At 42.6% G+C, this 22,483-nt stretch overlaps 2 protein-coding genes across 5 annotated transcripts in view; both read left to right on the top strand.

Moving 5' to 3' along the window:
• Positions 1–800: 800 nt before the first annotated feature.
• GFPT2 (glutamine-fructose-6-phosphate transaminase 2) lies at positions 801–19,210 on the top strand. 2 transcript variants are annotated; one of them, XM_067304598.1, is made up of 19 exons: positions 801–958; positions 6,028–6,135; positions 6,781–6,879; positions 7,498–7,623; positions 8,203–8,261; positions 8,751–8,885; positions 10,353–10,414; positions 12,048–12,127; positions 12,452–12,569; positions 13,298–13,461; positions 13,991–14,086; positions 14,198–14,295; positions 14,644–14,764; positions 15,128–15,285; positions 15,423–15,537; positions 16,190–16,317; positions 17,011–17,178; positions 17,595–17,756; positions 18,354–19,210. In XM_067304598.1, the coding sequence occupies exons 1-19, from the start codon at positions 952–954 to the stop codon at positions 18,396–18,398; spliced, it is 2,049 nt and encodes a 682-aa protein (XP_067160699.1). In that variant the 5' UTR covers positions 801–951; the 3' UTR covers positions 18,399–19,210. The 2 variants fall into 2 exon arrangements, with proteins under 2 accessions (XP_067160699.1, XP_067160700.1); XM_067304599.1 differs by lacking the exon at positions 8,751–8,885.
• A 2,588-nt stretch (positions 19,211–21,798) lies between these two features.
• Positions 21,799–22,483, top strand: part of MAPK9 (mitogen-activated protein kinase 9) — a 37,102-nt gene continuing 36,417 nt past the window's right edge. For all 3 annotated transcript variants that reach the window (XR_010885622.1, XM_067304749.1, XM_067304751.1), the window contains exon 1: positions 21,799–21,842. The gene's annotated coding sequence lies outside the window, so the exon portion shown is untranslated. The remainder of the gene's footprint in view (positions 21,843–22,483) is intronic.

The raw sequence follows: 22,483 nt of genomic DNA, 5'->3' as shown, positions 1-22,483 counted from the left end.
GGACAAGACTTCCTGAGATAAGAGATCAAAAGTTTCTTTAGAAGAAGATAAAGCGAGAGCCTGTTCCGCTGGCCACGGCTGCGCCCTGCGAGCGACGCCGGCGGCCGGCTCGGCTCCGCGGGCCTTTCTCCCTCTTAGGCTGCATCCGCCTTCCCGAAAGAGGGGAGAGTCCAAGGAATAAATGAACGGAGGCTCTTGGAGCTGGTCCGCGGTTTCTTTCTTGCGGAGTAAACGGAGGAGCGCGATCGCAGCAGGGACCACGCCGGCCGGCCGCGGGGTCGGTCTGCTACTGCCGGGAAACCCGCTCCCGCGCACGCAGGAGGGCGGCCCTCGCCTTTGGCCCCTGCCCAGCGAAGCGCTTACGCAGGTGCTTTCGGTCTTTCTCAGTGGAAATCACACACGTGTTTTAAGCGCTTGCGACCACAGAGGCAGGAGAGCCGGGGTCACCTTCCCCCGCGAGGCGCCGGGAGGAGCAGCCTCGGCGCAGGCCCCGCCACGGCGCCGGCCCGGGGGCTTCGTGCGCGGCCATGTCGCGCCCGGCACCGCCCGCGTGCTTCGCCTCCCGGCCCTGCGCCTCCCGCCGGCGAAGCCCCGCGGCGACGCCGCCGTTCCCCGCCGCCCGAAGGGGCGAGCCGCGGCGCTTCCAGCCCGGCAGGGGCGAGGGGCGGCCGGGCTGGGCTGGGCTGGGCTTGGCGGGGGGCAGGGCGCGGACCGGCCGCGGCCCTCCGCCCCCGGGCGGCTCTGCCCGCGCGGGGGCCCGGGCGGAGCAGCCGCAGACCCAGCGCCCGCTCCCGCGGCCAATGAGCTCGGCGGCGGGGCCGACCGGGCCGCGCTATAAGAGCCTGGGCAGCCGGGGAGGCGGCAGTCCCTGAGCGAGGCCGTCGGGTGGGAGCTGCGCTCGCTTCCTGTCAGCGGGAAGGGGCGGACCGGGCGGCGCGGCACGGCGGGACCATGTGTGGTGAGTGGCGGAGAAGCGGCAGCGGCGGCGGCTGCCGCCTCTCGCCGGCCGGGAGGGGAGTGAGGAAGGCGCCGCGGGCAGCCCCTTGCCCCGGCCGCCTGGGGAGCCGCAGCCCTCGCCCCCCGGGCGGGACGGAGCCGGCCGAGGCGGGGGCTCGCGGACAAAGCGGGCTGTGTCCGGGGCCGATCGCGCCCCCGCGGGTGCGGTGCGGCGCGGCGGGGCCGGCACAAGAGCCGCTTTCTTTTTTAACAGCGGCCGGCTCGGGTGCTGGGGGGGTGGGGGGGAGGCTCCCGGCGTCCTGCCCCGCCTGGCAGCGGCTCGCTCCGGAGCCCCGTGCGGGCTGCATCCATTTTGTGGGACGGGGAGCCGCGGGGGGCGCGACCGGCTCCTGGCCGCTCGTGTGGCGGCAGGTTAAGGCGAAGCCCCGCCGTGACTGCCCGCCCGCCGTTTTCTTTCAGAAACTTGCCTTTCTCTTCCCCGTAGCCTGGCCTTCCTGCGGTGCCCTGGTGGCTCGCCCCTAGCTCAACCGCTCCGTGGCTCTGGGGGTATTTTGGCTGCGTTGATAGATGACCTTTGCTCCTGGTCCGGCTGCCTTAGCGCGTCGCCGCTTTGGCTGATGCTCAAACTTCTTGATGCTTTTGGCTCTGCCTTCCCCAAACCCGTGTTGTGGTCTCGTTGTGACTCCGGTCCTAGCTACAGCGTTGGGCAGTTTGTGGCTTTCGAACAAAGGTGGTGAAGGAGTTTAATTCTTAGCTGATGTGAGTTTATTCACCTTCCTTTCTCTAATAAAGATGAGATGGTGAAGATACTGCCTACATCATGCGTACGATTGCTTAGGTATGCTGTGTATGAGATTAAAATCAAAGTAGGGATTCAAAGGCTGCTAATGCAATGTATTCTAGCTATGGAGAAAATTTTAGTGAAAATGTACCTATCCCCTCACTTAAACTTCCTCTCAAGTCTGAAATGACACTTCCACTGAAAGGAGAAAAAAAAAAGTCTGTGCTTATACTTCTTAGCACTTAGGGTGAAAGCTCCTTTGTGGGATGCGTACTGAAAGGGAGCTAGCTACTGCTCCCAAAATAGACTTCCTGAACTAGGCATCTTTTCCCTGCCTTCACATCCTCTCTAATTGTAACCTCAAAAAGAGCAAGGTATCTGGCAAGGGGCTTCTGCTTGAATGGAAACATGAGATGATATTGTTTGAGCATCTGGGTGACTCTTAGCTCCCTATCAGCAAAACAAACTCGGAGAGACCTTTGTTTGTCTTCAGGTGAGAAACTTGGCTCCCTGCCTGAGCAAACCAAAGGTATTGATTGCAAGCCCTGAGATAGGTTAAGCTTTATACATTACACATCTGGGCTGTATTGATTGAGAAATCAGGGTGTTAGCGGTGTTAAATGAGTTTGGTAGAACAGCTAGCCTGGGGTGGAGTAACTGACTGAGTGTGAAATGGAAAAGGATAATTTATGAAGTGCAGTGAGAGCAGTGTTAGTTTGTTGCCCACACTGAGTTCCCATCGATACTTGGAGACTGACCACCTTCAGTGATAGCAAAATGGGTAAATGTTCCAAAGAAACGTTAGGACTAAAATGCTACTGAAAGAAGAAGTTTGGGGAAGTTGCTAATCTGCTTCCCAGATGCTTTTTAAAAATTCAAGCTGGCTTACATGAGGTTTGTTAACATGAAAGATATCCCCTATCTTCATGCTATATTGAATCTGCTGTGGGAAGTGCAGGAGTTCTTGAGGTTCTCTGTGCAGTCAACAATTTTTAAATTACTGTTTTATTTTTTGAATATGTTTCCAGGTTTAAATGTGAAAAATATACCCTGTTGTCATCTTCATGTGCTACCTGAAGTCAGATATTTAAGTCTTCTATTTGGAAAATACATTGATAATTAAACACTGATGTAAACATACTTTTTAGGAAACGAAGTTGAGATATTATCGCACTTACGTATAGCAAAGGTGATGCAGGGTTTAAAAAAAGAAACACAGATAAAACATTCTTAAACTCATCTACCAATTCTGATGAAACGGATTTTGATTTAGGAAATGAAACTGAATCTGGGACTAAGCTTGTAACATCAAGAACATGCTTACCCCAATACTGAACTGAGGCTTCCTTTTACTTTAAAAAATCATTACTCTTGCTCAGGCTTTAGGGATAGGCTGCCCCCTCCTTGATTTTGGTGAAATCTTGCAATTGCAAGTGTTCTTGTGGAATTTTCCCACAAAAAATACTCAATGAACTTTTTTTCCTCTTCTTGACACTCAGCTTGCAATCCTGGAAGGGAAAGGGGAAGCTCTAAACTCCCAGTATGCACATAAAGGGAGAGCCTTTCAGTCTCTGTACCTGATTAAAGCTGGTTTTAATAGTGTTTCCATTTTGAATATCCGATTCTGAAGGTCAGCTATACATCATGATTGATCTAGTTGATGCTTCTATGCCAAGCCTGTGATTGTGGAAAGGTGAAGAGTAGATGTAGCATTCAGGTCAAGAGAGCAGTGCTCTAGTAAAATGCTTCTTAAATGATTTCATTGGATTCCATGTTGTATATATGAGCTAGGAAAGTATTTCATTGCTGATACTGTGCTGACCCATTAAAAAAATTACCTTACTTAATACATATCACTTCAGAATTGCATTAGGTCCCAAAGTACTTGAGATCCCTGTTGGGGAGTAGGGATGCAAGCACTATTGGAAAGGGCATTTAATAGCTTGGGGATGCCATTATAAAGTAACTTATTACTATCACAAACCTCTCTTATGAGTATGATTCAACTAAGATTCAGTCATATTGATGTGCTTCCAAAAGGAATTAAGCTACAAGAGGTCTTCATCAAATGCTGTTTCTAAATGAGTTGAGCAATGTGCTTTAAATCCAGCCAAAATGATGGCTGAGTAGGGAAGAAAATATGCAAGTGGATAAATCATGAAACAGAAAAAAAAATTCTAGAGGAAACCGTGCTGAGAGTAAGATTTATTTCCTTTAACTGAAAAAGTTTGTAATATATTCCTTGACAAGTCAGGCTGCAGCTATTGCTTTCATTGTAACGGCCTCTAGTGACTTCTGAGTCTTCAGGTCCACATGTGTGGAAGCACAGCTAGAGTTCCCTAGGAACAAGGATCCTTTAACAATTGCAGCACACTGGTAGCATTGTAAAGACAGTCCCGAAGGAAGGTTTTTCCTGGAGCTCTGTGTAGTCAAAGATGCCACATGGAACATACGAGCGTGATGTGTCTTAAATACATTGTGAAATCTGGCCTAGAAAGTAGAGTTGGATCTGAAATGAGGTGTGTAGCAATGTGTTGGAATGATGTTGAGAAATTTGTGCTGAAGAATGCTGCTCTTGAGGTTCGTGGTTAGTGCCAGAGAACGGTAAATGTTGGTCTGGAAAAATGATCAACAAGCTCTCAGTCTAAGGTGGCTTTATATAACTAGAGGCATTATTTTCAAAGTATCCATGAAGAACACTATTTAGAAGGTGCTCAAATACCTCTTTAAATGCAATTATTGTCTTAGTATCTCCATTAATATTGGACACTCTGGAAATTATTAGACTAGTCTCCTCATAAATCTCACCTCTGTGGCAGAAAAGGATTTTCCACCCGTAATACCTGCAAGATGTATTCCAAGATCAGTGTAATACTCTTAGTCTCACTGTCAACTCAACAGTATTAATGGCTTAAAACCAATGGAGTAACTGCCTTCACAACAATATTTATAAGATTTACTGGTTTATTATAATAGCTTCTTTACTGCAGTCATTCACAGTTCAAAATCCTTAATTGAAGGGTAAAAGGTTAAATCCCTAGAAAGGCTTTTTCTATTAAAAAAATTTGGTTTTCTGAACTACTAACTATTGAACACTAAAAGTGTGGTTTTTGCTAATGCTCTCTTCTTTTTTCCAGTAGTTTGACTCCTCTGGTTTGTTGATTAAAGAAACTGTTGAAACAGTGAAATTAGAAGTTTCTGTTGGGATACAGATTTCCAAGAGTTAATAACAAGGCCTAATCTATCCTTATAAATGTACAAGTCCCAGAAAGAGTAGTAAACAGAGGAAAGTAATGGTTGTGTTTTTCTTTTCAGCTCACTCTTTTGTTATACCTTTTCTAATGTTACAACAGCATCCCCCAAATTACAGTTTAAAAAAACTTGCCTGCCTCTTCTGAAGAAAAGTGTGAGAATAGTATATAAAAAAACCCTCTCCTTTTAGTGATGACTGGTCTATTCAAGAGAAGTTGTATCAGACTTGTGGACTCTATTAGACTGTCTGCAAAATAGGCAAGCAGTGAGTTCACATCATTTCCGTGACCCCTCTGTAAGAGTTGGCTTGAATCACGTGGGGCAAGTAAATGGATCTCGTGGCTCTGTCAAGTTGGGATTGGCAGGCAGGGTTGTGTTGAGACAGTGCGAAGGGTGAATGCTTGTTTTTTTTGGGTGACCCTGTTCTGTATCTTCTCTTTCTTCCCTTTGTTTCCTATCCTTTTTGACTTCTGCCCTTTCTTTATATTTTTCATGTCTAGTCTCTTCCTGCTGAAGTGACTGGTGTGTATCAGATTAAGCTGGAGCCTTTCAGAAATAGATGTTGTGTCGGCTACCTACTCTTGGGCATTCAGGGCCGTGACTTTGGTTACAAAAGTCTCCTTGTGTTAGTATCGGTGAATATATTCCTTCTTTGAATGTCTAGTTTTAGATCTGGATACAAAATAGATCACAGTGTTCCCATTTTCAGCTGTGGTTTTCATGAAAAGTAGAATTTTCTTAAGCTCTCTCAAATGCTTAACTCTTGGTGGGTAACATCAGGAGGAGAGTGAAACTGGTTATGAGAGCTTGTGTGTTTGCTTGAAGAAAATGATGGTCAGTATTCATTTATTGTATTTGATTCTTTTTCTTTCCATTTAAAAAAACCTACAGTAAGAATTATAATAAATGGGAAGTGGGGTTCTCCTGGGACACCTCTGTGATGCTAATATAAAAAGACTTTAAATTTGGTTTAAAGGGATACAAACTCTAAAAATCTCTGCTCCTTTTTCCCCCCTTCCTCTTTCCTCTTTAAACAGGAATTTTTGCTTATCTGAACTACAGAGTACCTCGGACTCGGAAGGAAATATTTGAGACTCTGATAAAAGGATTACAGAGACTGGAATACAGAGGATATGACTCTGCAGGTATTTAAACTTGCTCAACAAATTAGTGTTACAACCAGTAGCTACTTATGGGACTTCTCATGGGCTTTTAACTTCTGCATCTTGTGGTTTGTTTTTTTGTTTGTTTTTTTTACTACTGCCAATTGAAATATCAGAGCCCCTTACCTTGATTCTTGGAGTTTCTTCTCCCACTTTCCTCAGGACTTTAAATCAGGTGTTTAGGCCTGTAATCAGATGGTGGTTGAGGTTTAGTACACATAAGCAAAGCAAACAGTGTGAGGAAGAACACCTCAATGCATGGTCACGTGGTTTGTGCCTCAAGTCTTCTTGTGCATGTGTATTCTAGTAAAAAGATGAGGAAGCTTAAATTTGCTTTTTAATTTGAATTAGTTAATGTCATCAGGCAAAATATATCAGTCTGTCCTTGGGTAAAATTTGAGATAACTTTCGTATACGTTTTCATCTATGCAGTAGATATAGACTTGATCTAGTTTGATTTGAATATATACATGCACTAGCCTAGTGACAGGCTTCGAGTATATCCCTTTGGAGGATGGTTTTGAAGTTATTTTTATATTTGTGTGTGCTTGTCTGTATTTTTTCAGCCTTTTTCATCTGGTATGCTTCTGGTTTAAATAGCATTTGTAATTGTGTCCTAAATTGTAGGTGTGGCAATTGATGGAAATAATAATGAAGATAAGGAAAGGTTCATCAAACTAGTTAAGAAAAGAGGAAAAGTAAAGGCCCTGGAAGAAGAGTTGTACAGTGAGTGTCTTAAAATTTACGCCTTCCCTTGGCTTCCCATTCATAGCATATCTGCATCTCGGCAGAAAGTCAAACCATGAAATTAAAGTTAGGTTTTGCAAAGCAAGCTAATCTTCAGCTATAATACTGTGAAATTATTGACCTGCTCCCCCTCTTTGGTTGCTTCTGTGTTCTTTGAGACCTGGGGTCCCTTGCTACACTACTCACATGATTTCTGTGCTTGGTAGAGGAAATGTCAGAGCATGGACTCTGAAAGAATTTACTAGCATTTAAACAGCTGTCTGTCATCACAGTGTGTTTTATACAGTGCTTCCATCTATGAAGAACTGAAGTTCTGTTTTAATGTGTTTATATTATGATTTATAGTAATGTGGTTTGTTAGCCTATCTGTTACTATTGGCTGAAAATGCTTGATTCATGGCAAACCAAGTTTTAATCATAGTAGTTTGAAGTATCGAAAGTGTGATGTCAAGAAAGCAAATAGTTTAAAAGAAGGGTAGAAGATAGCTTTTAAATTTTTGCCTGTAAAAATTCTTGGTGTTTTATTAGTTGCGTGCGTGTTTGCGTGTGAGACAGACTCAACTTCAAATATTCAGCAAATTAATTTCTTCTACATAGAACAAGACAGCCTGGATTCAAAAGCGGATTTTGAAACACACTTTGGAATTGCTCATACTCGCTGGGCGACTCACGGAGCACCCAGTGCAATAAACAGTCACCCTCAGAGATCAGATAAAAAGAATGGTATGTATTCTCTGTAGCACTTAAATTGTGTGAATTTGAAATGATTGAATTTACATAGTACAAATAGCCTGTCTTCTTACTGGTATTATGGTATCTATTCTGTATACTAGGGCTAAGCTGTTGCAATTCTGTTTAGGTCAGATGCTCTTACGATAAAATAGAATCTCTTCCATGGCTAAAGTAATATTGTAAAAAAATAAATGAGATCTGTTCTCTGAAAATTGATGCCAGTTAGTCAGTGGGCAACATTCTTGTTTTAAAAAGTAGGACCTCACAAATGTGAGTGTAAGCGCATCAGACTGTCCGGGCTGGAAAAGGGAGATTCATATGGTTTCTCACCCGAGAGATGACTTGGTGCTATTCTGCTAGATATAGTTTAAAACTGTTTTGATGCTTAGGAACAGCCTTTTATATGCCTTCAAAATTTCCAAGCTTCTGTATTCTCTTATGCATGTTATGATAAACTGGGGTCTGAGAACTGTAGTAAGTAGTTTCTAGTGTACTTCTAAGCTGTTTTCTCTAACTTTATGTGCACTGAGTTAAATATCTTATTTTTCCATTACTTAATTTTTCTTTCAGAATTTGTTGTAATCCATAATGGAATCATCACAAATTATAAGGACCTGAGAAAATTTCTGGTGAGTTTGTGGCAACTTAACTACAAAACTATAAAGTAAATGCCCTACCATGCACCTCCAGATATTTCATGACTGTTTGAATCTGAATTCAAGTTTCTCAGTGTATCAGCTGTAAAATAGTATTATGAAAGAGGCTGCCTCACAAAGATACTCAGGAGCTGGTGCAGTGCAGTGTGTTCTTGCATTCCTAAATGCAAAATGCTTATGAGTAGAACAGCACTGTGTTCAAACTGTTTGCGAGTGTGAGTATATGCATTGGGTCCCTCCTGCCTTGTTGCTTAACAGAGGCTAAGCAAGTCAGACTTATCCTGTCATAGCTTAGTCTTTTGGAAACACAGTAGTCATTCTCTACTGTGATACACATGTACCAGTCCAATGTAAAGCTTTGAGCAGTCTATTTTACTGTGCCCTTTCTGGTGGGAGACAGTTGAAAGGCTCTTCTGTGTTTCTTGCTTGAAGATGAAAACATTTTCCTGTATGATATTTCAGGAGAGCAAAGGCTATGAATTTGAGTCTGAAACAGATACAGAAACAATTCCCAAATTGATCAAATATGTATATGACAACAGAGAGAGTGAGGATACCAGTTTCTCAGCCTTGGTAGAAAGAGTTATTCAACAGCTGGTAAGTGGGAAGTTCGTTGGTTTTTTTTCCCCCCCCCACCCTCCCCTCCTGTGCTACAGGGGAAACTATTTGGGGTTCCTTAGAATTCTGCATTCATGCATTTGGATCCTCTGCAACATTCCTTAGAAGGTGTTGCAAATAATGTTTCTTGGCTTTTGAATTATGTTTAATAGACCAAGGAATTAGATTAAAACTTTGGAAACTTCAAAGACTTCTTGATGGTAAATTTAAAATTGCATCAGCAATACTACTTTCTTTCTTTTTTTTTTTTTTTTGCTTCCCCCCTCCCCCCCCCCCTTTTTTTTTTTTAAAGCAAGAGGTTATCGCAGTTTTTTTTTTTTTAAATGAAGCAGCTTAATTTTAATTAAAAAAAAAAAAAAAACCAACAACTTGGCAGGAGCCTCTGAGGGGTTGAAATTCTCATAAAGGGCAGTGTGCCCTTAAAAGCTATTCTGATCATGTTAAAACACTGCTGTGATTCAAGTCTGTCTAATAGCTTGGTCTAACGATATGCCTTGGCTCACGTGTTTGGAATTAGATCTAAAAAACTGTACTGATAGCTTAGCTGATTCCCTGACTGGGAAGTGGGGATATACAGTTAACTTAGTAAGTGAACTCTGTAAAAAAAACTTTTTGATAGATGCATTGCAAACTTAGCATAAACTTACTTCGTTTTCTGCCCCAATCTCTGTGCAGATGTGTTTTCCTCCCCTTCCTGCAGTCTCGTATGCTCTTTTCTCCTCTCTAAAGCAGCTCTATAGGATTCCTCCTAGAGCGGGGTGGGAGTACATGTAAAGGAAGGGCCTGTATGGGTCAAGAGGGAATAGTGAGGGGAATGGTGAACTTGCCTGACCACAGAACAAGTGCAGAGTAGTCCCAGACTGGAGTCCCTTTAAGAGGAGTGAATATTACCTTCCTTTTCTGTTTGTAAGGCGGGAGGGCTTTTGTTCTTGCTGCAGTAATACTGGTCAGCTTTACAAGCTGAAATAATGCTGTATTATGTCTGATTGTATGTTCCTGTTTTTGCTCTTGGGTGAGGGTTTCCTTCTTAAACTAGAAGGAGTAACTCCAAAATTTTAGCCTAAAATGTGTGATGAGGAAAACCTATCTGCATGTTCTTATTAAAAGCAGTCTTCTAACACAATTTTTATATTGATTACCAGTAAGATCTCTGAGATTTCTCACTCTTGCATTGGAAGCTATTTTACTTTTATTTATAAAAGAGGCTGAAATGTCTTGCCCGACCTAAGCTTTCAGCTGTTGCCTTGTATGTGGCCATTAGGTTGTTCTGCTTCTTGACTAATTCCTTTAAAGGTGCAGTCTGCCTTCCAGGAAGGGAACTCCTGATAATACTAATGAGCTTTCCCTTAGAGGCGTCTCAGGAAGAGGGGCGCCAGTTTAATGAGACATGACTGGTTGAGATAAGTTGCTTAGGATTTTCTTCTCATCTGTCTGCATGGTTTTCAGGAAGGTGCTTTTGCATTGGTTTTCAAGAGCATTCATTACCCAGGTGAAGCTGTTGCTACTAGGTGAGTAAAAATCCCTTTTACATCTAATTCATGCTCTTGAAAGTAGTAAATATTTGCTATTGCTAACATCTCTTATCCTTAAGACTTCAATCTTTTAGTATCTTATTTTTAAGTAGACTTACAGTGTGACCAGCTCTGCTTACCAGGGAGCAAAAAACACTTGATTAACTTAAATTCAGTAGGTGAATGTCTGCACTACTGGAATCCCTGTGAAATCCAGCAAAGCTCCACTGAGCTATTAAATATAACTTAATTTGAGCTCTACAGACTCCAGATCAGAGTTTCAGTGACTCTGTGTAATGATTTGGTTTCATAAAACACTGATTCTCTGTGTAATCTTTCACTTGTTTTTGCTTAATAAATTAAACATGATGCCTCACTCTTGAGGATGCAAGCACAGCAGTGAAAAGAAATCAGATGATGTATTCTTGATTCATGTAAATAAACTCTTAGTTGGAGATCATCTAGCTGGCACTTGCAGAAGAATTTACTACTGACAAGCTCACTCCTGTTATCCGTTACAGCATCTTAACAGAAAAGTTGTGTTAGGAGTATGCTAACTTTTCTGATGTATTGAAAAGAGGGAAGAGAGACAATGTTGCATTTTTACTTCACTTTGAATAAAGACTGGGAGAAGTATGTTCAGGTTGGCTAAAGTTCCATCATGCTAATAGATTATACAAATAGTGGTCTCTAGCTGTCATGGCATTCATGAGTTTTGTCTATGTAAATTCTGCTTTTATTTATGGCTTGGAAAAAACTTTCAGGAAATGTAAGGATACTAAAGTAGCAAGTGAGTTAGCACAAGGATTAAAGGCTGCCTTATATTATGACTAAAAAGCCTATTGCTTCTTTGTCCTAGGATGGGAATACATTAAAATTGTGGAAAAGCCAGTTGTAACACCACTTTAATCTGAGAACATCTTGTGAACTTTACCATTCCGTATGTGGTACAAGTTTGGGTTTTTGGGGATGAGAGGATTAAGAGAAGCTAAACTTGTAATCTACCTGAACTTGTAATCTGACATATTGGGGGGGGATGAATTACTTAAACAAAAAAACCCCCCACAGAAATAAAAGTTCTTCAATGTGACACGTGACCCATATTCCAAAAATTATCTTAAAATTCCACAATTTCAGAGGTGCAATGATGAAGGCTGACAGTTCTGAGCTTAAAAGGCTGAAGGGTGGAATAGTATTCTAGCAGTAAAGAATGATGGGGTGTATTGCTGGCTGGCTTGACAGGCAGAGAAAGAGCTTTTCTTTAAACAGCTTAGCACAGGTGCTGTTTTCCTTCCAGTAATCACAAAAATGGCTAGTTCATGTTCACTTTCCTCTACCTGAATGTAGATTTTGGGGTTTTTTTGGTTTTTTTTTTGGGGGGGGGGGAGGGAGAGCGAGGGAGTGTGACTCTCCTAAGCATGTGGCATTTATTCAGGTAAGGTTTGGAGAATTTTACAGAACAAGCCAAAATTGTATAATTTCTGCCACATAATGGAGTTAGGATGAACCTCCTCCACCCTCATCCTATTTAGGGAGCCAGATGGGATGTTGTCCTTCAGCTTTGCAGATGTTCTTTGACTTCCCTGCATGAAGCTTTCTCTTTGTAAACTTGTGAATTTTCCCTTTGTAGGAGAGGAAGTCCTCTGCTTATTGGGGTTAGAAGCAAGTACAAGCTTTCCACTGAACAGATTCCTGTTTTATATAGGACATGTAAGTTGATAGACCCAATTATATTATTTCTAAGAGCTAAAATTATTGCTGCCTTATAATTAGAAGTGAGGCTAATTGGTTTCTGAATTATAAAACTACCAGATGATGCCCCAAATTAGTAACAAAGATATTCTGTTTTTGTACTTCTGAATGCGTAGCTCATGTAAGTCTAAAAGTCTTTGCTTGCTTGGTTTCCCTCCCCCCTGCCCCAAAATACTACATAACTGTGATACCTTGAATCTGTATAGTCTATAATCTAACTTGAACAGATCAGGTTCTGCATTTCAAATCTCATATATATATATATATTTTTTAATTTAATAGGCAACATTGAAAATGTAAAGAATATATGTAATTCCCGAATGAAAAGACTGGACAGCTCTACCTGCCTGCATGCCGTTGGGGATAAGGCAGTAGAATTTTTCTTTGCTTCAGATGCAAGGTAGTGAAGTACTTAATTTTCCTTTCTCAAAACATTGTTTTTGTCTAGAAGTGACATAGTTCTGGAAATCTTATGTTGTCTTGCTGCTGTGCTATTGTTCTCTGATGGGATAGCTGCTTCTCTAGGTGGCTTTATAAAGCCCATGTGCTAAGATACGTGATAAATGTGGAGGCTTGACATCAGCACTTGAGTTGTAAGCAGGTGCAGTATCTGCTAATCACTAACCTCTTTGCCTCCCATGTAAAATATATCCAGTGCAGGAAGGCAAGTTGAGTACCGATAGCCACTATTGGCAAAGTATTTGGGCAGAATATAGGTTAGTCTGGAGTTTTGGTATGTTAATCCTGCTATCTGAGGCTCAGAGGAGGAAATAGTGGTGTGGTTCCATCTTAGCAGGAATTGGATGTCAGGGGGACACTTTTCTCTCTCCGAAGCAAGATCCTGACCTTGGGACTTGGGAGACCCTGCCATGCTTGGAGGCAAGATCAGTGGGAACTTGCTGTTGTGAGAGACAGTGGTTCCCGAGCTTTTTGTTACCAGTTCCTGTGAGAGTGCAGGAGGAGCAGCAGATGGAGCCATTTCCTTTAAGATGGCTCTATCTATAGTTATGTCAAAGAGGAAGATAGGGAGACTCCGAGTGGGTATGGATGCAAACTTGCTTTGAGGAGTGCTGCTACCAGCTCTTACTGAAATGGCAGGTTTGTCTCACTTTGGTTTTCTTTCTGTAGCGCTATCATTGAGCACACCAACAGAGTAATTTTCTTAGAAGATGATGACATTGCAGCAGTAACTGATGGGAAGCTTTCAATTCATCGGCTTGAACGTTCAGCTAGTGACGATCCTTCCCGGGCCATCCAGACCTTGCAGATGGAATTGCAGCAAATAATGAAGGGTGGGTTGAAACATCTGTAATTCAGTATAGTCAAAGATGAACAACTACTGACTGTGTATGTAGTAAATAGACCTGATATTTGTGCTACTTTTGCTGGGAGCTGGCAATTTCTGGGCTTGCGATCAAGGAGAAGGTGGGCACTATGGGACCCTACCCATTTTTAGTCTTAGGGAAGAGTCCTAGGTATTTCTTTGATCTCAATATTGAGTGAAAACTTAAATAACGTTAACATGATGCTGTTACCAAGCTTGGACCGTAAACAAAGAGCTGAGATGGAAATGGAATAAAGTAGTTTCTTTTTTAAAAAAACACTTCAATTACCTTGTCAGTGTTGGGGAAATGAAAACAACTTAATAGAGCAAACTACCTATCCCTTCTTTCTTCTCACCTATCCCTAAACCTCTGCTTAAGCTAACAAAGTTAGCTTAAATCAGCTTGCTACCACAGCTCATCTTAAAAATTCTCTTTATAATAGACTTGAAATAAAACTGTGTTCATAAGCATGACCACATAATGTTTTTCTAAACAGGTAACTTCAGTGCATTCATGCAAAAGGAAATTTTTGAACAACCGGAATCAGTGGTCAATACTATGAGAGGCAGGGTGAATTTTGCAAGCAGCACAGGTAACTTAGTGTAACTTGAATGCCTATTCTAAACCAGCAAAATTTGAACATATTAACTAGAAAGTAAAATACAGCATTAATGTTTGCTTTTTCTTTTGTTTATAACTACAGTTCTGCTGGGCGGTCTGAAAGATCATTTGAAAGAAATCAGAAGATGCAGAAGACTGATCATTATTGGCTGTGGGACCAGTTTTCATGCTGCAGTAGCTGTATGTTCAGCCTTAGCTAAGATACATATATAACATCTAGCTGCTGGGTTTTTAGACAATGACTCTTCATCTGTTTTTCCTTCTTTATCTCATACTTGGCCTTTCATTCAGGGGTCTGACACTCTATTACAGTTTTGCCTTTTATGCCACGTGCTTTATTAATACTTTTCTGGAACCTGCTGTGCTAGAAATTGTCTTCACCTTGGTGTTAAAGCTCTGATTGGTGAGCTGTAATGATCAATTTTTAAAATAAGATCCGATTAGGTCTTTCTTACATTATCACTTTTAAGGTGTCAAGATTTATGTGGGTGGCAATATCAATAAATGTTATGTGCTGATTGAATTCAGACTCGACAAGTACTGGAAGAATTAACTGAGTTACCTGTGATGGTGGAACTTGCTAGTGACTTCCTGGATAGAAACACACCTGTATTCAGAGATGATGTGTGCTTTTTTATAAGTCAGTCAGGTGAGTTGCTCCTACTGTTTGTCTTCAATTGAATGAAAATTGTAGAGAAATTAAAAACAAACAAACAAAAGACCCCCAACAAATACAATTTATTCCTGTCTGTTGCAAAGAGAGGGACAGTGGCTAATGGATTAGTCATCTGTCTTGGATGAAAGTTTTGTTTCAGACCTGATTCAAAAATGTAGACAATGAGCGAGTGCTAGAATGTTATTTTTGGTTGTATTTTGCATTTTTATAGGTGTGAATGCAGTTATTTAACTTCTAGAGTTACACAGAGTAACTTCCTGTGTAGATTTTTAAGCTTCTTGGGTACCATTACTACCCTGTATCAGCCTTAAATGTCAACACATAAATGTTTTCTAGGTGAAACTGCAGATACACTTATGGCCTTGAGGTATTGTAAAGAACGTCGTGCTCTAACAGTTGGCATCACAAATACAGTTGGAAGCTCAATATCCAGGGAGACTGACTGTGGCGTACATATCAATGCAGGCCCCGAGATAGGTGTGGCAAGCACAAAGGTAATTGCTGTTCACTGTTTGACTTTCATACTTTTACCATTGTGGAATCCAATTAAGATTTTAATTGTGGCCCTTCAGACTGAGATCATGCTAACTCTCTGCAGACTTAGCTGCTAAATGTTTTGTTTTGTCTGCAGGCTTATACCAGCCAGTTCGTGTCTCTTGTAATGTTTGGCCTAATGATGTCTGAAGACAGAATTTCCTTGCAAAAAAGGAGACAGGAAATCATTAGCGGACTACAATCACTGCCAGGTATATTGATAATTTGGGGGTGGAGAGGGATGGGAGGGGGGGTGTTTGAAGAATTTAAAATATGATTTGGAGATCCTTAGGATGTTTCTTCCTTAACTAACTTTAACCCCCTTCTCCCCTTCCCCCCCCCCCCCCAAAAAAAAAGTAGACAATGTAAGAAAAACTGACTTATTAGCTTATTATGCTACTTGCCAGTTTTACAAGTACCCTTCCAAGAAACTTGGCAGGGAGATCAGAAGTCTTGTAGGTTACGTTTTCTAATTACAATAGAGTAGTTCTGTCTGAGAAATATTCCTTGACCTAATTTGATAATTTTAACCTTTTAAAGTCTTTTACTTTAAATCAGTATTGATAAAAGGAAATTAAAGCTGACTTTAAGATAGTTGTTCAAAACTTACTTTAGAAATATGAGTGGAATGTATGGACACTACTATAACCAATAATTTGTGTAGAAAACTTGTTACTGAAAATAAGGCTGGACAGGGCATACTTAAACTACAGTCAAAGTTACAAAAATAGAGTTAACAGTTGAATTATGTTAAGCATATTTGCCATAATAGATCACTGAACATCCTACTACAAGCAAATTAGTAAATGCTAGTTCTTCCAATTGATAGAAAATTTTCTATGTGCTTTTTATGTGATCTGATAGAGATGATTAAGGAAGTCTTGTCCCTGGATGAGAAGATACATGATTTGGCTCTTGAACTGTACAAGCAAAGATCACTGCTGGTTATGGGTCGTGGATATAATTATGCCACTTGTCTGGAAGGAGCTCTGGTATGAACCTCTTGAAACCCTTGGATGTTATGTAAAATCAGCTTTTGTGGTTTCTGCAACATAATTTATTTCCAATATTTAATTCTGCTGCAATAAAATTGCTTTCTGTAACTTAGAGCAGTTAGTCCTCTTGGATTGAACACATACATCAGATGAACCTGGATGCAATATGACACTCTTATTTCTTTCCCATAATTAATGTAGTGTTTAATAAGTGTATTTAAAATAAACAAAACCTTAAAATGCTGCACTGTCTGAAAATATCCTCATAAGAACAGTTAACTGGTGTTCAGATGAGACATTCATGCAGGAAACTACTCAATTATATAATGAACATCCTGGTGTAACAGATGTTTATCCATGTCTCACAGAAGATTGAAAAGCTAAAGGTAGACTGCATTACCTAAGTTTGTGCTGGGTGTTAGGTTTGTAAAGTTTCTGTTGGTTACTCCCTTTCTGGCTGATCTGCAAATGCAAGTGTTTGGGCAAACTCTGCTTTCTGCAGCCAGCAGCCTCTTAGAAATCCCAGCATGCGAGCTTGTCTGTTTTAGACATTAACTGATCTTTGGAAAATATCACCTTGATACCATATATCTGTAGTTAAGTAGCAAATGTGTAGCCTTGATGTTTTGCTTCTTGTGGCCTTTATTTCTCATTTGATTTATTGGTAACTTGCTGGAACTTGCTTTCTAGAAAATCAAAGAAATCACCTATATGCACTCTGAAGGCATCCTAGCTGGTGAGCTGAAACATGGGCCATTAGCCCTAATAGATAAACAAATGCCTGTTATCATGGTGATAATGAAGGATCCTTGCTTCACCAAATGCCAGAATGCTCTGCAACAGATCACTGCTCGACAGGTAAGCCATTTACTTAACCAGCGTCACAGGGAAAGAGAATGTGCACATTGAAATGTATTGCTGCTGACTGTGCTTCAGAAATAGGATGCATTTTTTTTTTCTTTCTAATTATAAAGTTGCAAGTAAGGTGTTATATCTGCATCATAATTTGTCATTAAAGTAATGGAAAACTGACTGCATGTGGGTGGGGTTTTTTTGGTTTTGAAGCAAATAGAATAATGTTAAAACTCTACAGGATGAAAAAATTCAATTCTCATTTACATAATGGCTTTTGTCACTCACACTGTTGTGCAAGACTGACATTGCTCTTGTCAGCTATCAGGTGTCTTCAAATGTATTACAGACATGCTGTGAACCAGTATCTCAAAGCAATTCTAACCCAGATCTTTGCTAATGCTTTAAAATCTTATTTTCAGGGTCGCCCAATCATTCTGTGTTCCAAAGAAGACACAGAAAGCTCAAAGTTTGCCTACAAAACAATTGAGCTGCCTCATACAGTTGACTGCCTTCAAGGAGTCTTGAGTGTTATTCCCCTCCAATTGCTTTCGTTCCACCTGGCTGTTCTCAGAGGATACGATGTAAGTGCTTTCTATATTTAGGCAATCCAGTTAGAGCTGTGAACTTCCTCTTACCAGTGTAAAGTGAGAGATATATGGCATTTCCAATAAAGAACTATGATAGTAGTTAGTGGCACTGGTAGTGACTGTGATATTAGAGGTGACATTTTAGTGCCGGTTCTTCAGCTCTATTTTTGTAATTGGCATCCTTTTTAAAAAAAAGTCATAAATATAACTTAGTTTTATTAATTAAGAATGCAGATAAGACTTCTTCAGAAAACTTAAATCTTAAAATATGATGTTGCACATCAACTTGGAATAATTGAATGTTTCATACAGCTTAGTTTGACCCTTGCTCAGTAAGTCAGTTTGATAATGATGACTCCTTTGAAAAGGTACCCTGTGCGAAACAGGATTTGTTAGGAGGGCTTTGGAAGCAAGGATGAAGTCAACAGTGAGTCATTATCTGCAGATCTGTAGTCTCTTGTGTGCGTTAATGAGCTCTGCTCTATCTAGACACATTAGGAAGTCTTAAAAAAGCACACATGAAATGAAGTGTCAGATGCAGAATGTCAGTTTTACTCTGTCATATACTGAAAGTCTGTCTTTTCATTTTAGGTGGACTTTCCAAGAAATTTGGCCAAATCTGTTACAGTAGAATAACAGCCAGGAACAGCTAATGGTTTTGTCACCAGACCTCTAAGTTATACCTGTATAAATGTGTTTTTCTGAATTGATAGGTACACACTTTTCTAAAGAGAATGACAGTGCTGACTGGAAAGTGTCAGAAGGCTTTATCTTCTTTTAATGCAGCTTTAAAAGCTTTTGATGTGCCTTGTACCCAAGTGCTTTTGCTCACAGCAAATGTTCTTCTAAGTTCTGAAATTGCCAAAGGAGAAGATAAAAATCATTGTTTACACATGGTATACTGAACGAACTTTTCTACTGTGCAATATATATATAGCTCTCATCAGAGCAACTGTGAACATTTTTTTTAGCCTACACTACTACTTTAGTTTTAAAGACATAGTATTTATGAGTACAATTGTATAGCTTTTTTAAGTTATTTTTTTAAGTATGTTGCTTATCTGTAGCATTGATAATGCTCAGAATGTAAATACTGAGCATGTTGACACTTGTGTACGGTTGTTAGGTTTTTTCTACTTCAGCCTCAAACTGGAAGTCTGTTATTCCTCTTCCTCCTCAGCTTGCCCTCCCACTTTGCATCTGTGTTTGTATTTAACCAGTCTGTTCCGAAGCTCTTCTGTGGCTGTAAATTTCCAGCTATGTTTTAAATTCCTGCTTCTTTCAATGAATTATTTGAAAAGCCAGAGCAACGTTTTGCTTTATGTGCTGCCCCAGCTTTTATTTGCATAACATGTACAGTGCAACAAAATAAGGTAACTGGATGTTTCTGAAGCAATACTTCTGTTTGAAATGAAATTACTATGCAATTAAAGAAAAGATGATGTAAATTCTTGCAGTTTCTGCTTTTATTTTATTTTTTTCTCTTCTCCACCTGACTCCTCACTTCAGGTCTGAACATAGATACATTACTGCAGTACTCTGATGCCAGTAGGAGAGATGGTGTCCTCCTAGTTTTGCCTAAACCCTGGTATCAGGAGTTCTTTCTCTTCTGTTTCTTGAGATAGGTGTGGGGGGGTTTCTTTGTTTTTATGTAACTGGGATCTCCTTTTAGCTACAGGTCCTTGTACAAAAGGTGGACGCCTCACTCTTCCTTCTCCAGCAGGTGTATCTCGAAACAGTGAGTCGGGTTTAGGTAGTTTGCTCCATATCACAATCTTTTCCAGGCACATGAGCACAGGAGAAAACACTCAGTGTTTTTCTGTTGGCTCTCCCTACTCAGCAGGCTGGATGTTGTGAGCTCTGTTTTTTTGGGCATCTTAACTCAGACTTATGAATTCTACTGGGAGAACTTAATGCTAAAAATGAGGCAGAGCAGGCCTTCATGTCCCCACCGCCACCTCCCTTTGGGGATCTGGGTTTCAATTCCTTATTTGTGATGACTGGAAGAAAAGGACTTTAAATTGAGGAATTAGAGTAAGTCTTACTAATCCAGTGGATGTAAACACTAGTAGTTGGTGCAATGGAGTTTATTTAAATGCTTTCCTTCTGCCTCTTACTGGAGTAGATAACTTTTTTTGGAGTAATTTAACTGTACAACATTCCTAGCTAAAAGCTTCACCAGACATTTATTAATACAGCAGCAGAATCTTTGGCTGTAGTTCCTACCAGCCCTTGACTGAGCCTTGTATTCTACCTTCCTCTGATGTAGATGAATAGGAAGAAACTTCCCACAGTTGAAGCAGGAAGCTGTGCCTGTATGAGCACAAACAACAAGTGTAAAAATAATTTGCCTTCTAGTCCAAGAAAAAATTGCAATAAAATTGCATTTTAATATAGTATCAACAGCTAATGGCATGTTTAAAAGTATGTCAACAACAACAAAAATATGTCTTCAAGCTAGGGCTAATCAAGGAAAAACAGGAATTTTGTTAATATAAAGGCCATACTTTATTAAAGATTTCAGGACTCAAACTACCTGTTTGCAAAGGCAGACTTTTTAAAGTTGTGAACTAACTAGCAACAGGAAGCATCTATAGGCTTCAAAGAAATAAGGTAAATATAGGCATGAGGTTCTGTAGTCACTTGTAACATTGGAATTGTCAGAAGTTAACTGCTTTCATTTCTAGCTTTTGTTTAATAACATCTAAATCGACTAAAAACCAGTTTTCTTTATGAATGTACAAGACATCCCCCTGCAGGTTTGCTTCTAAACTGAAATATTTAAATGCTTATGTAGGTGAACAGTTTGAAAGTGCTACAGTAGCTTGTTGTAACAGAGCAGTTTCCAATAATTACCTCTTTATAACCATCCAGAAGAACCCAAATAATAACTAAAAGCATAGTGATAATCTGACTTCAGCTGCCAAGGATATATAACTTGGTATCTGACATGTTTTGGTAGGTAACAGAAGGGCCCCTTTTACTCTCTAGCTTTACTATCCTCCTATCAAAAAGAGGATCTATTACAGGAAGCTGACACCAATGCACTTCAGAGGCTAGCTGAACTGATTTATTTAAAATAAAGTTACAGGCATGGGTTTTTTTTGTTTTTTTTGTTTGTTTTTTAATCATGGGGGGGAATAGAAAGAATGGAAAAGAAAGCACTCTCTCTGACCCTAGGAGAGGTAGAAAAACCCCTCACGTTTATTTTTGGTCAGCACCGTTTTTAAAAAAAAAAAAAAAAAAACAAGCAGTCCTAGGGTCAAGGCAGAGGGTAGAGAAATGTATAGAAGGCTTATGATTTTGGGGTGGGGACAAAAATAGTTGAGTGTGGGGGGGATAAATATTCCCTTGGCTTCTGAACCAGCTCTCGCTGGGAAAGCTGTGTGAAGCCAGGGGGTGTTGGTACCGCTGCGGGTGCAAAGGGACACGGGTGTCTGGCCCTCCTGCCCCGCACTGCAGCATTGGGCACCCCACGTTGTCACGGGTCCTCCTGGGAGCTCCCGAACACGGAGGTGAGGTGACGGGCTGCCAATGCGTGATGTCACCTTGGCGCCCTGAGGGCCGCACAGGGGCACGCTGACCTCGCAGCCTGCCTCCCTCCCTGCCGGGGCAGGGCTGCTCTGAGGAAAGGCTTCCGTCACCCGGCAGCGGCGGCGGGTGCCACAGCAACCCGTGACGAGGCGCTGCTGAGCGGTGATGACATCATAAGCGTGGTGACAGCCTGACATGGGATGATGACATCACTCCAGGGGGAGGGGGCGCGGCCGGATTGGCTGGAGCCAACCTGTCCCCACTGCAGTCCTTCCCCGTCACCGCCTCCCTCCCTCGTATAGTGGCGAGTGGGTCCCGCCCCCGGGGTTCGATTGGCTGAGCGCGGCCGCCAGGGAGCGGCGATTGGTCCGAGCGAGTGTCTGTCAGGGGGCGCAGGCCTGGCGCGGCCTGTGAGGGGCAGCGGGAGGCCATTGTGGCTGGGGCGGCCCTGCGCGCCGGAGGAGCAGGGCGGCTGCCGCGGCCCCGGGAGCGCAGCGCCCCGTCCCGCCCCGCCCCGCTCGGCGCGGCCCCACCACGGAGGAGACGGTGAGCGAGGCGGCGAGCAGGGCCCCGCGGGCAGGGGCAGGGGCGCGGGCGGCGGGGCGAGCCTCCCGGCCGCGGCGCCGGCCGTGTGGGGAGCGGAGCCCCCGGCTCGCGCGGGTCCCCGCCCGCCGCGGCGGCGGCGGCAGAGCGGGAAGTTCCCTGGTGTCACCGCGCCGTCCCCTCCCCGCCCCCGCGGGCGGCGGCGGCCGAGGGGCCCCTTCCTTCCTTCCCCTGCGCGGGGCCGCTTTGGCCGAGCCCCCCGCCCTTCCCCCGTGCCGCATCGCCGGCGCCGCCCGGCCTCGCCGCGGCCCCGCCGGCCCTGCCCGCTGCCCTCGCGGCTGCCGCGGCGGCGGCGCCTCCCGCTGCCGCGCGGGGCCCCGGCGGGCGCCCCCGGCCCTCCCGCAGGTGGGGGCCGGCGGCCTCGCCCCCTGCCCCGGCGCCGCGCAGCGGGGGCCAGGCCGACGCGGTGCCTCCCCGGGAGCGAGCCCCAGCCCTCTGCTGAGCCGGAGCAGCTTCAGGGCAGAGGCGATCGGAGAAGTGCTCGTATTTAGTTATGCGGCTCTTACATAATCTCAGAGCGGCGTGATCTGTTACAGCAGATGCGCGTTTAAACTTTCTTTCCTCCTTCTGCCAAGTCGTGCTAA

This window comes from Apteryx mantelli, chromosome 14, assembly GCF_036417845.1.
Source record: "Apteryx mantelli isolate bAptMan1 chromosome 14, bAptMan1.hap1, whole genome shotgun sequence".
Classification (NCBI taxonomy): domain Eukaryota; kingdom Metazoa; phylum Chordata; class Aves; order Apterygiformes; family Apterygidae; genus Apteryx; species Apteryx mantelli.
The sequence above is the reverse complement of the archived record's forward strand: the minus strand, read 5'-3'. Positions and strand labels throughout refer to the sequence as shown.